The following is a 13,560-nucleotide window of genomic DNA, read 5'->3' on the forward strand; positions in this document are numbered from 1 at the left end:
GGAGGAGACATAATGCTAGGAAAACTGGCGCCTCTCTATACGAAGTGTCTATCGACTGCAAAGGTCCAGAAAACTGGAAGAATGCAAACATTATACGAATCCACAAAAAGGGCATCGTTAAAGAACTAAAAAATTATAGGCCCATTAGCTTACTCCCGGTACTAAATAAAATAGTTACCAAAATAATCTCCAATAGAATAAGGACAACACAGGACTTTAGTCAACCAATGGAGCAGGCTGGCTTCAGGAAAGGTTACCCTACAATGGATCACATCCATGTCATTAACCAGGTTATCGCGAAATCCGCAGAGTACAATAAGCCTCTGTATATGACTTTCATAGATTACGAAAATGCATTTGATTCAGTAGAGATACCAGCAGTCATAGAGGCATTGAGTAATCGAGGAGTACAGACCGCTTATGTAAATACCCTGGAAAATATCTGCAGAGATTCCACAGCCGCCTTCATTCTACACAAGAAAAGTAGGAAGATACCTAAAAAGAAAGGGGTCAGACAAGGAGACACAATCTCTCCAATGCTTTTCACTGCGTGCTTGGAAGAAGTATTCAAGCTATTAAACTAGGAAGGCTTAGGAGTAAAGATCGACGGCGAATACCTCAACAACCTGCGGTTTGCGGATGACATTGTTCTATTCAGAAACAATGCAGACGAGTTACAACAAATGATTGAGGACCTTGACAGGGAAAGTGTAAGAGCGGGGCTGAAGATTAATATGCAGAAGACAAAGATAATGATAAATAACCTGGCAAGGGAACAAGAGTTCAAGATCGCAATTCAGCCTCTAGAGTCTGTGGAGGAGTACGTTAACCTAGGTCAACTAATCACAGGGAACCCGGACCATGAGAAGGAAATTCACAGAAGAATAAAAATGGGTTGGATCGCACACAGCAGACATCGTGAGCTCCTGAATGTGAGCTTACCGTTATCATTGAAAAGGAAAGTATACAATCAGTGCATTTTACCGGTGCTGACATACGGCGCAGAGACTTGGAGGCTGACAAAGAAGTTTAAGAACAAGTTAAGGACCGCGTAAAGAGCGATAGAACGAAGAATGCTAGGCATAACTTTAAGAGACAGAAAGAGAGCGGTTTTGATCAGAGACGAAACGGCTATTGACGATATTTTCATAGACATTAAGAAAACAAAATGGCGCTGGGCAGGTCGTGTAATGCGCAGACTAGATAACCGTTGGACCATTAGGGTGACAGAATGGGTACCAAGAGAAGGGAAGCGCAGTAGAGGACGGCAGAAGACTAGATGATGCGACGAAATTAGGAAATTTGCGGTGCTGGTTGGAATCGGTTGGCGCAGGACAGGGGTAATTGGAGATCGCAGGGAGAGGCCCTCGTCCTGCAGTGGACATGAATAGGATGATGATGATGATGATGATGATGATGATGAAAGGGATGGAGATAAAAAATTGACCTTTCTCATTCTTGTAACTCATGTTAGGCAACTAGCTAACTAATAGAAACTAGACACCTACTCACGGATGAAATCCTTCTGGCCCTGCCCTCCTCCGTATGAAGTTTTATTCAATAATCAAAAAACCATGATCATGTAGCCTGTTTATTCATGGTACCTGACCATCACTTACGCTTGTTCCATTGTCGCCGTGATGCTCTAGTGTTGCTGTTGTAGTGAACTTCTTAATGTCTGACGAAAGTCCCTATCATTTCTCACGCATGCAAAGGTTTCAAAGGTTCTGCGCAGAAAAGAAAGACGCAATAAAAATGCTTTTTAGGATCACTCTTTATTCATTCACTTCACACTCCTTGTTCTCTGACTGGCATCATGTAGAGAGCATTCTACTTCTCTGTATAGATATGGACCGTGCGAATATCTTTTGCTCAAGTCAAGGACAACCTTGCATGCTTTAACTAGCCTACAGTAGCAACCTCAAGGATCATTTCGCGTTCATTACAAGGCTAGGTATACGTGCGCTTTCCTCCAAGTCATCAGTCTGATATGAAAAGGTATATGAAGTCCGCATGATTTCCCCGCATGCTAACCGGATTTCTGTTTGTCGTAGAACACAGGGAACCAAAAAAATAAAGATGTTGTTTGCCCTGGTTGTTTTTGGAATTCTCAGGGTCATAATGCTCATCCCTCAGCCTATCTCTGATCTTTCCAATCCTGCGCTAATCCATATCACTCAACCAGACACACTACCAATATTTAACCAATACTTTGTCATGCTTCTTTACGAGTGCAATAGCGTTATCGCGACATGGCAAGGGTTGGTCTTGAGCCTTTCCTAAGGCGAGACATCTCTGGCAGTGATATCTGAGTTCGCACGGACTGCTTGTACCGAGACATCTAAGGCAGCTGTGACATCTTCCGCGACTAACTGACAAACGGTAACAGGGAATGATTGCATAGTCCTTCATTTCTTGACTTAGTGTGAAACACTGACAACACGACGAAGTTGCATAGCTAATGCTCTTGAATTTTTAAGTCTGTCGTGGAAGAGCTGTCACACGCGAATCAAGCTTCTTTAAAAGTTCCTCAGCTTGTGTCTGACCGGTGACCTTTAAGCTCAACGGGAAAAGTTCAGGGCGGAGTGCAGTCTCCTGAGGGGACCACGTAGCTCTTCGCGAAGCTAAGGGTGTCCTTGTAGCGATGAAGATTCGAGCCCACGAGTTCATGCTGCCGGTCGTAGTTGTAGTCACCGCACAATCCGCACAGCTTGCCTCGGTAGAAAGGAGCGACCTACGAATTGGAGCACGAAGCAAAGAAAAGGCAATATAGCACAAGTACGCACTGTTTGCATTTTATGGACTGAATCGAAGCACACAAGCCGGGCTTTTAAATAAAATACGGACTCTGCAATTTGTGTTTTTAGAAACATACAGTCCTGCTATAGCACTGACGTAGTAGCATCAATAGAATTTTGCGTTCAGGGCCGACGTAAACGGACTCGGAGCGTGCTTGTGCTAAGCGTAAATACATTCCAAGTTTCAGCTCGCTCGTCAGAATGAATCCGCAATTGAAGTCCGAGCTCGCACTCTGAGCAATGTCGCTATAAGGGATCAAAATTAAAATGTACTGATTCCACGCATGGCGGGAATGAATTTTATGCGAAGCATGCTGCGGGTAATTCGATATGGTACCTCGTGTCAGGCTGCGCAGTGTTACCAGACGACACAGTGTGCCCATTAAAGACCAGCGAGTGAGAGTGTGACGGGAGCGGCTCACATACACAATCACTCGTCTTGCGTTGTCACTCCTCAAAGGAATCAAACATGCTTGAAAACTTTTCGTGCAAACGAGAAAACGACACTGTTGTGGCCGCTCGTAGGAGCCTTCAAGCAAGGGTGTTTCGTTGATGATAATGAGATTTCAAACGCAGCCTGCTCCATTATGACCTCTTTGATATCGTTTTTCACTGTGCGTTTCGAAACTGTTTCTCCGGCTCATGTTTCTGCATGCATTCATGATATTAATGTTCTGCCCTGACTTTTTTTAAGTGACCGGAGGGAAATTATTTGAGCAGTTCTACGTGGGGCAAGCAGATTAAAACAATTGCCAGTTTGGAATGAAGGAGTAGAATCTGCGCGGTAGCAAAATCTCATCGTCGCTCTTGAGCTCCTCAGACGGGGTTCTCACAATATGCGGGTGCACATGATGGCACGATGCACCACGCCACACAACTGCTGCATTGCAGCATAAACGGCGCCTTCCGCTACTCTACGTTGAAACATGCCATAAGGTTGTTTAAGAAACAAAATCGGCAGACACACTTAAGCCTGCTTACGTGCCGGAATGCGAAAGCATTCTACCGTTTGTAGACCTCGGAAAGCAACGAACGCGCTCCTGTTTACACTCATGAAGTGGCGGCACCTCTTCCCATTGGCTGCGCCATCACGTGCCCAATGACGCACGCACTAGGCCACGCCTTTAGTCAGCCAGAACCATGGAGCCACCGCAGCGTCAGGGAAGCATACTCGTATCGCAGACAGTAGACCCCGTTTGGATTCGCACCGAGATCGAAATTTAACAAATTTTCTGTTCAACGCCTTTAATTTACTTTGTTTACAGGAATCTTCCTGAGAAATTCGCCGTCAATGCGAGCCTTCTTTGACGAGTTCTTACTCTTTGCGCCGTCAGCCATCTTTGATACCCTCTTTCGGCGCCACGCATGTGGATTTTCGCATAATGGGGCGTATAACGCTTTCGCACTAAAACACTTCAAACCCTCCTTGGCCTATACACCAGACGTCTCAATATGCTGACGCAACGAGGCACGCCGCAATCAGCGTCACAGGAGTCACACCTCGATGGCACACGAGGTTAGATCGACTGGAAAGCGTCGTCATTTGTCAGCACCCCATATAAAAGAATGAGATTGTTCTAGCTTAACATTTGTACCGTCCGTTTTGCTGAGACCAGCGTCTGTACCATGGGGGGTGGGTGTGCCCACAGCCAGTCACCAGGGACGCTAACGTGTGCCTGCACAACGCTCACGCAGGCAGCGGCAGGCAGAACGCCACCTGGGCGCTGCCGCAGAGCCTCCACTTGGCTTTGTCACTTTTGCAGCCAAACGCACTGCGCTTCTCTGAACAGCTGCCAACTCTCGAGGCGTGTATCGCGCATGCACCGTCGATACAGCGACGGCACAAGAACACCAAGGAGCTCCGACTGTGCGCGTAATTGCTGTGGCAGTAAAACTCGAACGTGGCTGTTGCCAAAAGCAGCACCAGCACGGTCGCGCGCATATCTCTCACCTGAACGAAGAGGACTTGGCTGCTGAGGAAGACGTCGAGGCCGTACGACTTGGAAAGTATCTCGTACATGCCGTGGGTCTTGGAGACGGTGAAGAGTTCGGCGCCTTCGAGTGTGTGTGCGTAGGCCTTGTCGTCGGTGACAGCCACCGCAGCCCCGTCGACTTTCACCACGACCTGGTGACCGTCTCCCGCGGGCAGAAGCTCGATTTCGGTGTTGTGTATGAACACCTTCAGAGCCTGGTGCGACGTGATAAAAGGGTTTACGTGAACCACAGGAAAACTTTCTGAAGCATTAAGGTTATTTATGAGACCACCTCAAAAATTTGCACCGACAAAGACGGAGAACTAACGGCAAGAAATGGGAAACTATTTCTATCGAAAACTAACGGTCTCACCCTAGTCTTGCTTCTTGCCTTATCCTCTGATCTTATGAGATTCTCTGAAGGCGCGAATTCCTTCTAATAATACATTTATGTGTTTTATGCTCGTTTTGTTTCACGCAATCTTTATTATTTATTTCGATAAAAGAGGGAATCCATGTTGTCATTTTTTTTTCTTAAATTGACGCCCTCCCATTTTTGTTATACGGTTACCCCGACGTCTGATGTTGCCAGCTTACATTTTTAATCTCCATTCGCAGAAAGAACGCAGCGCGTTGCGGAAAATGAGCAACGTCGTACCACGTGCTTACTATAGCTTTTGCTTATCTCACATTTTTTGTGCGAAGTATTGATTTTGAAGTATTTAATTCGGTAGTTGATTTTTGTTTCGCTCTAGAGAAATTCTAATACAAGTGAAATGCAAATACGTGAGCTTCCTGTCCTGGAAGTGGCTTAGCGTTTGTTCAACCAGCTGTGATTTTTTTTACAAGCGGTGCTCGTTTCAGTAACATTTCACTTCATTTTTGTTCCCCAGGTTCCCCATTTTCGTTCCCCAGCCCAGAGCCCTCATTTAGCGGGCTCTGAGCTCATAGCGCATGCATGGAGCGCTTTGCAAGCACGTTGAAGGTAAAATGCATTTGTGTTTTTCGAATTCTCCTTATTAGAGTGGTACCTTCGCCTTCGGGGACTCGAACATACGACCGAAGCTGCAAGTGACAAACCATTGCTGTTTGCGCAGCCGCCGCGGGTAATCTCTGGTACCACCAAGCAGACTTTGTGTCCTCGACGCGGGCAAGCAATCAGATTGCGAACGCTGGTAAACATTAGTAAATATGTTTAGATTATTTGTTTTGCGCACGCTTTCTACAAGAATAACCCCTTGTTGCCAGGTGCTCAAAACCGTGGCTTTGGCCTTCTGTACTACGTGCCACGCACGTGGAGATATTACGCAGCCGACTTATATCGTCGTCGATTTGTAGGAATGGATGTGTTTTTCGGCGGAAACGAGCGAGAAGTGCAGTCCTGTAATGGTCTGTGACGGTGATTCACATCTCCCGCGCAATATAAATTAGGCCTAGTGACGGTACTGAACCTAGTATTTTCGTCCACCATCACAAATATTGATTCGCAATTACATTCTAATGTCTTTAACTTGGCTGATTTGATAATAACGGACGCTTTTTGTTTCATCATCACATCAGTTTGTCTGTTTCAGTTATAATTTAGCGCTCAGAATGTGAAGAGTCTCTCCTCTTGCTAAACTATGTGCTTGCGTGATTTTTTGCTTCCTGTCTTTTATTTTTCTTTCTATCTCATAAACACGTGGGGTCCTTCTGTCCACATACATAGCAGGACAAGTATAGAGTCGGAAGTGGATTAGGCAATAAGTCATGGCACCCGGTACAAACATTTTTTTCTATTACTTCGCTGTAACGTAACAAATAGGCTTACCTTCGAGAATGCAGAATTTGACAGAGCCCTTGCCAAGACGACGAACCTCCTGTTCACGGAGCAGTCTCGGGCGACCACCTTGTAGCAGTCAGTCTTGGGCAAGTCAACAATGACGCCGTTGAAAGCCCTTGCGCTTTGGCCCTGAACGTCGCAGTACCCTGAGTAGGAGCCGATAACACTCGTGCTCACACAATAGAAGCTATATATGGTGGTACCTCAGAGCATAAAAAAATCTAGTTGCAAAGCTAATGCAATCGGCGTTGGCAGACGATTGGATGGAATTCTATGAAATTTTCAATCATGTGATCGGTTGGTACGACGCAGTCTAATGAGGTCCTCCCTCTCCCCGTACTCTCAGGATAATGGTGATATTTCAACATGTACCATTGTGTTCAAAGTGTTGATGTGAGCGATTCCTAATTGTAATTAGGCCAATACTCGGACTATTCTGTTGTGATGCACATTTAAACAGCTGCGCAAACAAACATGTGACACAGAGAAGAACCGCGAAACACGGCACAGAAACATCAGCGGCTTCTTTTGTGGTGCCTCCTTTTTGTGTTGAGCGTTCTGCGCTGCCGTTCAAATATGCGATTTACCATGGACCGATATTTTAGTTCCGGTTTCTTGCTTCGTACACGCGTGTATTCGCAAGGGGCTGACCCGAACAAAGCAAAGTGAAACGCCCATGATTTTCAGAACACGCCACTTGGAAGGAACTCGCGCACTCGCGCTCATCTTTCGCGCTTTCTAAAGCTTAAGCCCAACGTAAGCTAAATGTCTGCTGCCATAGTTTCCGATTTTGAAAATCTTTGAAGAAAAAAGTGTTCGTTTTTCCGCTCCTGCTCAGCTGAACAGCGCATACGCCAAACCATACTGTAAAACGCGAAGAACGACATGGGCAAATGACGGAGTATCTCTGCTCTGGAAAGTGCAAAACATTTTCTTCAGCTTGCAACATGAGCTCGTTTGTTCCCTTCCCTTATCCTGTGGCTAGTATTTGGCTGCCCAGACTCGAAGGCATTCCGACACCACTCTGGCCGAACATGCTTAGTCGACTGCCAGCTTTGTCTTTTGCAAAAGCCCCTGTCACTTTCAAGAGCATATTGGCGTGGCGTTTTGCCCCGTCTCGGAGACAGCTGTTTAGGAGGGGGGGGGGGGGGTGATTTAGTATTTACTGGGTATTGGCTTGTTGTTGCTTTGCGGACATACGTATTCGCAAGTGGCTAACCCGAGATTTCATTCACTTGGCCTTACGCGTCGTCTTCTGCCACCTTGGCCACGGTGTTTTCAACATGGACAACCACGATGACAGTGCTCGCGGAGAGTGGCAGGACAATGCGGCCACTAGGCCATGCGCGCTAACTCGTTCACCTTCACGTGCCGGTGCCGCACATATGGCGGTCTTCGTCCGCGCGCACATCATGCGAGAGTGAACTGCCGCACTAAAACTAGATCTCAGTGCCTGTAGCACGGCGCGTATATAACGCGAAGTTCGGCGGAAGGCGAAATTTAGAGGAAGGCGAACTCGTTTAGTTCCCTGGCCTCCGAGATGACGCGCGGCTTCCCGCCAGATCACGGAGGTCACCGTTAGCGCTCTAAACGCTGTGGTGTAGCCATCGACCGACGTGTTGAAAAGCACTCACGGTGCCTGTAGTAAGGAGAGTACTCGGCCAGGTTGCTGTACCGGAAGGCGATGAATACTCGCGGCTCCAGCAGGTGTGTCCTTATGGGAACGTGGTCGTAGTGGCGTGAGTGGCCGCTCTGGTCGGTGACCACTACGTCCGCGTGCGGTTTCTTAGCCGAAGCCGGCACCTGGGACTCGACGTGCAGCTCGCCAGACGGCCCGGTCATGTGCGAGAAGATGATGCTTAGGAAACCGGGTTTAGCCTTGTGAGGCCTGGAGTACGCTAGGTATTGTCGCAGCAAAGTCGGAAGCAGCTGCGTGGAGAAGCATGTTTACGTAGAGTAAGGCTTGGCTATAAGAACTAAAAGGAACATAAACTGCTTGCTCTATAGAGAAAGCTCATCCAAGTGTAACATGAATACCTGAGCATTATGCCGGTGAGAACTTCTATCGTACTTTTCTTTACGCTTTTCTTTTTGTCCCCGCTCTTCGTTCCGTTTTTACTTTGCCTTTCCATAGTGCAGGGTAGCAAAGCGGAGGCTTTAACTCTGGTTAACCTCCCTGCCTTTCTCTCCTACGCATCTCTCTCAATCGTGCTTTTTATCCAAAGTACGGCAGAACATTCGTGCCCATATATCGTACTTGTTTTGCAATATGAGAGCCCATCTGCATAGTAACGTTTGTACGAGTGGCGTTTCCCGGCAGATAGTTCAATATCCTTCTGTGCCCGCACTAGTCCTTTTTCGTTTACTTCGGTGATCGACCTTATTGAACCTGCTTGCTAGTCACGCTTATATTTCACCATTTATTCAGTGCGTCCTTATATAGAAATAGAAGGTTAAGGAACCAATGGCTGTTAAGCTTTCGTAATATGCGGCTACGCAACAACTTTGCGATTTCCCATTTCCGGTTTTCGATTTCCAACATTTCCGATTTTTTTTTTAGATAGGAGTCAGTGTCCTAGTTTTCTCGTAGCCATTTAATTATGCTAGCACACAGATTTCGCAAATGTTTCTATATAACTGACTCGTGTGGGTTCACGGAGTCACATGGTGTGTTTGTGACGCGGCTGTTGGTAAACTCGAGAAACTGATGCTCCACTCAGGCGATTTGTCAATATCGTGCATGCTGTGCAGACTTCTGCGGCAAGAACGATGCTTAACGACACATAACGCGATAAACTACACTCACTGGCTTCGGATTCTTGTACTGCACATCAAGGACGAGTTTTCCAAGACGGCTGCTGCGGTACAGATAGTAGACGCAGTGATGACTCAGCGGAATCCCGTGCTCTTTGTCTTTTAAACACTTCGCGTACAGTTCTCGCAAACTGCTGAGTCGCTTTGAAGCAAGTGGAGCGCCAGCTGCATTGGCTTGTATGTCCTTGGCGTCTTCGTCAGTGTGCGTGTACTTGCCGTTGAAATAAATCTGGAAGAGAGAGAGAGACAGTTCAAGAAGCGATACTTTTGAATTAGGTAACAAGTGTTGATTGGTCATCATGCTTTATTGAACATCCACATAAAACACTAAAGAACTAATGAATTTGCATTAGCATTCAATCTTGTGCCTTGGTTACGGCTCTGCTGCTGCCACCTGACGGTGTGCTGAAGGCTTACTAATCTGTGATTTACCGCAATGGAGCAGTTCGTTCTCTCATAAGTAGAGACTGGCTGTATAGCACCGAGAAAGCGCCGTTTTAGGCGCCTATAAGAGGCACTAAAGGTGTCATTCAGGGCACATATAGGTATCCAGTACTGTCATTTAGGCATTCATAGGCTCAATTATTAAACTTTCCAAGTGCATCTGTGGATAAATAATAATTTTTTTTAATATCGCAACCCACTAAACGCCTGTTTTGTTAACTTAATTTTCTTTCTCAAGAAATTCGAATGAGGCATCTTGTGTATGTAACAAAACATTTATCTGACATCTCGCATGAGTAGACACCAAGAAAAAAAAATTATGAAAGCAGTGACAAACCAAAACATCACAAGATTTGCGATTTTCGTGTGGTGCTTTTTTTAATGTTGAATATTGGCTTCGCGGAAAAGAAACGTTCAACGTCCACTGAAGTTAGCGGCACATACTTTGAAAGCTCGAAGCATTAGAGGATCCATTCCCTTGACAAAATTTTAGAATTTCCGCCGGTCAGAACCTTTGACAATTCTTTCAGAACCAAAAACACTGGATTTCTGTCCGAGACAAATTGAAGTTTTAACGTAACTCTATCAGCGACACGCCCTTTGGGATGGTGGCGAACCTTTCCTAAACGTTCGAAATGAGCTCCACATTCCGGGTTCGGGTCGCAAATGGGCATTCAAGTTTGTCGATGATACTGCCTAAAAAGGTCAAGTGAGCACACAAGTACGATGTCACCTTCAAGTGCATTGTCACGTAGTGCAGCGTGAAACTTTCTTACAGCACTACTCTCATCTGCAGCCAAGCTGCTTAAAACAGCCTTTATACCGGACGAGTGTTTGTGGTAATCTCTTTATTTATTTATCTACCTATGGTCGTCCAAAGGTCATTATAGTAGGGAGGTAATTAGCTGCCTTCGACCAAGTTGCACAGTGCGATGTAATATTGTAAATAAAACATGGCTACGACATAACACGGAAATAAACATGCCAATAAAATGTTTCTAGGCCTGTAGCTCGTGCTTAGATGTTAAATAAGCCCGATAAGCACGTGCTGTAGAATGAGGCATTTTGCCTAAAAGTTCTGGTCTCTAGTGATAACATCCCGTCCATTGTCCCGCCGCCGACTAGCCTTTATCATTTGCGTTCTATGATCAGTGCATTTCGCACTTAATGTGTAAAACAAACAATTCACGCTAGAATTTCTATTAAGGTGGCCGGAATCATCCGCGGGTGGTTGGATCACGTGATGCGTATCTGAAGGACAGGTTTCCCTTCACGCTCTGGAAGGAAACAACAGGGAGGTAATGGAGGGCGACTAAAGGAGATAATGTGTCCCTATTGGGCGCCCAAACATATTCATTCTGGTGTGCTCCAAACTGTGAGCAATTGGGAAAACTTAGAGTTTCGCATAATGTAACATTCAACGATGAAACGACATTTCTGAATCAAGAATTCAAAGTACATGAAATCAGCCAGTGTTCACAATAAATGGCATTTGACCGCACGGCGCTATTCTCGAGATCCTTCGGGCCTCACACAATGTGTACAATAACCTCCTGGGTTTCCCTATTAAGTTACGAACTTCATCAAAACTTTCAGCATTACGGATGTGCTAACACCACCCGTGGCTGAGTTGTAGTGGTCACAGCTAATTTGAATCACTTAGCTGGAAATGAGCGAAATAAATTGTAATTAGACACCACCTAAAAACTTTAGTCTGCATGCGGCCATTTCAGCTAGCAAAATTATGCCAACAACTCTCTTGAATTAATAAAGCTTTTCACGAGCATGAAAAAAATGTTCGCAACTTGGATACGGCACTGTGCTCCATAGACCTCGACATAGTGTGCTGCGCGCCACTTCGAGGGTTGCGTTGTTGCCGGAAGGAATCTTTTTCCGTAGGCTAGTCATTGCCTCAGCAGTTGATATTGTGCAGGAAAATCACCGTTCCTTCGAGTTTATTCTAGCTTATTTCTCACCGACGAGTCGTCGACGCAGTTGCTGCCGTAGTAGAGCTTCATGAATGCCTGTATCTCTTTTCCTTGGTGGAAAGCAGCAATTTCACCGAGCTTCGTGTGATCTGGCCTCGGGAACTTGGCGGAAGCTTCGAGGCATATCTGTAAGCGTAGCGAAGGAAACCAGTGTTAACTTGCTCAGTCATCTGTGTAAAGTGAGTCTCGAAAACTGAGAAATGTCGTAGCATGCTTTCAAGCTCTTGAGAGAGATTGTCAATCTGCTGAAGGAGGAACGCACGGGATGTGAAGCCGAACTTATACCACGAAAGTGCCCAGTTCCACCACACGAAAGAAACTCCTTTTGTATTCCTACAGGTAATATTGAAGGATTTCTTAAACACATCAGGGCCAGTTGTGCATAGACTACTTTCCTTTTTTTTTTGAAATCTTGGAGCCGGGTTCTCGATCACTTTAGGAAATATTTTCAGCTTTGCACAAAGTAACATCCAACAAGACGGCTTTCTGACGCGACATCCTTCTTTCGATGACTGTGCTCGTTAATCGGGCGACATAAAAATGACGCTGCTTGACGGTCTGCCATTTATTTACTCGTAATGCGCTTCCACCGCGTCTGCCAATCAATGCAATCAGCAAGGGATATCTGCAAAAGTTATTGATCGTGTATGCGAGCACAAACTTATTTCGTTGATTTGCTGATCAGAAAGGACGCTGAAAAAAATGATAAACCTTAGTGTGGCTATGCTCGGACGGTGAGAACGGCTGTCTGTCGTAGTGGAACAGCAGCTTGTGACGGAACAGGTCCTTGCTGAACGAGTATCTAAGCTCCCACGATAGTTTCCTCTCCCTCTGGCCGCCCCTAAAGGCCAGGCGTCCCAGCACCGCATGTGTATACGGACGCTCCGAGCCTGCGGCGGGCAGGTCTTCCAGGCCGAACTGCGTCTGCCTCTCTGTGTCTTCTGGCTTGTAGAAGTGATGAGACAGGTCCAGCTCTACCTGCAACAGGAAAGTTGAATAGTACCTCTTTCATTTTCAAGCGCGTTTCAAGTTCGGCGTGTCTATACCGCATTTACTCGCAGAATGCTCGCACTCGCGTTATGCTTGCCCCCCCCCCCCCCCTCATGTAGGCCATCAAACAAAATTTTTCCCTCGAAAAATTACCGCCCCCTCTGAAACCGCTGCAGCGACATTCGTCTGCTTCTTTCGGTGTACTGTTTTAGACATGGCTTAGTTCTGTAATGTTATCAAGTTCGCCATCCTGTCAGCTTTGATTGGTACAAAGGGCTGCTACGGCCGTTCTGATTGGCTCAAGGTGGTGCTATTACAGAATTTGGCAATATGAAGGAACTCGCTGATGTCGAGAATACTACCACTGGTCGGTGATGATAGATCATGGCAGCCGAGCGCTATCTGGTAAGCATCATGCACACTATTGGCGCGCGCCCGGCACAATCCAATCTACACCACGAGGGGCTGAGAGTTTCCACAATTTCTTTTTCTTGGGTAAGTGCTATTTTCAAGGATTTGCTTTGCACTTACAGTGGCTGGCGTGTGAACTATGTCGTTGGGAAATTTCCCAGTAGACTCTGGGATCGCTGAACCAACTAGCTGAGGGGCCATGGAGAGACAAATAGAAGTGCGCACACAGCGAAATATAACATGAGAAGGCGCGCACTGAAGACTGAGTGATTTCGAGCCACTTCATGTACGACCGAGAAACAAAAATCTATTGTATTTGC

At 46.2% G+C, this 13,560-nt stretch overlaps 1 protein-coding gene across 1 annotated transcript in view; it reads right to left on the bottom strand.

Annotated features, from left to right (window-relative positions):
* Positions 1 to 1,756: 1,756 nt before the first annotated feature.
* LOC126539458 (vitellogenin-6-like) overlaps positions 1,757 to 13,560 on the bottom strand; it is a 39,098-nt gene continuing 27,294 nt past the window's right edge. The window contains exons 19-25 of the mRNA XM_050186305.3: positions 12,551 to 12,817; positions 11,828 to 11,965; positions 9,400 to 9,636; positions 8,228 to 8,522; positions 6,582 to 6,739; positions 4,750 to 4,986; positions 1,757 to 2,734 (exon numbers count right to left, since the gene is read on the bottom strand). Of these exons, the coding sequence (XP_050042262.1) occupies positions 2,576 to 2,734; positions 4,750 to 4,986; positions 6,582 to 6,739; positions 8,228 to 8,522; positions 9,400 to 9,636; positions 11,828 to 11,965; positions 12,551 to 12,817 (1,491 nt within the window). The 3' untranslated portion in view covers positions 1,757 to 2,575. The remainder of the gene's footprint in view (positions 2,735 to 4,749; positions 4,987 to 6,581; positions 6,740 to 8,227; positions 8,523 to 9,399; positions 9,637 to 11,827; positions 11,966 to 12,550; positions 12,818 to 13,560) is intronic.

This window comes from Dermacentor andersoni, chromosome 11, assembly GCF_023375885.2.
Source record: "Dermacentor andersoni chromosome 11, qqDerAnde1_hic_scaffold, whole genome shotgun sequence".
Lineage (NCBI taxonomy): Eukaryota > Metazoa > Arthropoda > Arachnida > Ixodida > Ixodidae > Dermacentor > Dermacentor andersoni.